The sequence below is a fragment of the Gavialis gangeticus genome, unplaced genomic scaffold, assembly GCF_001723915.1.
Source record: "Gavialis gangeticus isolate Ggan-Ray unplaced genomic scaffold, GavGan_comp1, whole genome shotgun sequence".
Classification (NCBI taxonomy): domain Eukaryota; kingdom Metazoa; phylum Chordata; order Crocodylia; family Gavialidae; genus Gavialis; species Gavialis gangeticus.
In genome coordinates this window covers 46,569,931-46,571,872 of record NW_017728995.1, presented here as the reverse complement: position 1 = coordinate 46,571,872, position 1,942 = coordinate 46,569,931, and the positions used below count along the sequence as shown (strand labels likewise).

Genomic DNA, 1,942 nt, shown 5'->3' with positions numbered 1-1,942 from the left:
CCTGTAAAGCCTATAGCCCCTAATGCTAACTGCCCAGTCGTGGGATGAATCCCACCAAGTTTCTGTAAGCCCTATTATGTCTGGGTCTGAACTGGCTATTCTGAGGGCGAGTTCCTCCTGCTTATTCCCCATACTACGAGCATTGGTATATAGGCATTTAAGGCCCTGCCTAGCTGCGTGTGCCACCCCCCAATTTGGGAGACTGTTTGGACCCCTGTTTCTTACCTGGGCACTCCTTGCATTTGTCACCTGTCTTGCTCGGGTGGTGTCTCCTCGTCTGCTCAGGCGGTGTCTCCTTGTCAACATTCAAAATTATGATTTTGAATGTTACTGCCTGCCTTGTGGACAGCTCTGGGCTCTGGCAAGGAAGTATTCTAGCACTGCATCTGTCCCTGGCACAGCTTAGTTCCCCTGGTCTGTTGATGTACATACTCTAGCTAGTGGTTAGAACAAGCCCTCTCTCTTCCCCGCCCCCACCCCCTTCATTTCTGACCGTCCCATCCACAGGCTTTGCAGCAGTAGAGTAGCAGCCCTGTGAAAGCTGCTCTCTGCTCTCATGACCACTGGCAATCATGTATACTACTGTACAGTAGCAATTTACTTTCCTTCTCACCCTATGGTGACCACACAAATTGGACCAATCTGGGGCCTAGATCTGTAGTTATAATTCATTTATAGTCTCCTCCTGTGCATTTGCAGAGTTGTTTTTTTGACACACGCTGTGTTTCTGTTGAAATAACCTGCTTACCATGTGATGTGCTTTTACAAAGTTACCTATTTTTCATTAGGAAATCAAGTAGATGTTGTGTAGTTTAGTGAGTTGGTGGTGATTTGGAGCAGAACCTGGGTTATAGTCTGGACCCGTACTCCCAGTAGAGCAGAAACTTCCCTCTACTCTCCAAAAAACTGTTACAAGGGAAATTTAGGCTAGGTAATAGGAAGAACTTTCTGATTATGAGGGTGGCTAGGCACTGGAACAGGTCACCTAGAGAGGTTGTGAAACTTCCAGCCTTAAGCAAGGGGGTGGACTAAAGAACTCCTGAGGTCCCTTCCAGCCCTATGATTCTGTGATTTGAGCACAGAATACAATGTCTATGGAAATCAGAAAACTACCTTCCAGAGCCTAACTAATCATACCTTGAACACCTTTAAAGCCTGGGAGCCCTGGATTTCCAGGAACTGGTAGAACAGAGCAATGTGCATCACCTAAAACAAAGCAGAAAAAATACACAGATATTATACATGAATAAACAAAATCTGAATGTTTACCAATTGTGAATATATCCATGTCATATTAATAATAATATCAGCACTTACCAAATGTACAAGCTATAATTATAAAATATTTATATAAATACTGATTTCCATATTATTTAAGGTTATGGGTTTTTTAATGTATTTTTTATTACATATTTTGTAAAATGGTTATGTGAATCATTAAAACTATCATAACATCATATGAGGAATATAGAAAAAGATACCTCCAAAGAAAAATAATACAATTTGACTTTTGTTTTGACACTAAATGTTAGTCTTTGCAATATCATCTGAGAGAGGGGAAAGGGGACAAAAACTGAAAGTAATATACTTTAATCCACTATGTAAATTTCCACTTTGCCTCCAGAGATGTCAACTGGTTAGGCACTTTAAATATGTAGAAGTATTTATTACTAATAATTTGTTGAAAAAGGAAACTAAGACTACAAAATGGGAATGCTTTTTACTTTTCTCTGTACAGAATATTGACTTCAAATAATTACTGAGAAATATCAAGCTTCATATAAGATCATTACATAGTTTACTGTTTATCTGGATGAGAGGCCTGAACACTTCCTAAGAAGAAAGACAATTAATTAATTATTTATAGATTCATAGATGCTAGGGTCAGAATGGACCTCAACAGATTCATAGTTTCATAGTAGTTTGGGGTCAGAAGGGACCT

At 39.8% G+C, this 1,942-nt stretch overlaps 1 protein-coding gene across 1 annotated transcript in view; it reads right to left on the bottom strand.

Moving 5' to 3' along the window:
* The window catches only part of COL4A4 (collagen type IV alpha 4 chain), a 183,852-nt gene that overhangs the window by 84,869 nt on the left and 97,041 nt on the right, over nt 1–1,942 (bottom strand). The window contains exon 26 of the mRNA XM_019503074.1: nt 1,138–1,206. Within this exon, the coding sequence (XP_019358619.1) occupies nt 1,138–1,206 (69 nt within the window). The remainder of the gene's footprint in view (nt 1–1,137; nt 1,207–1,942) is intronic.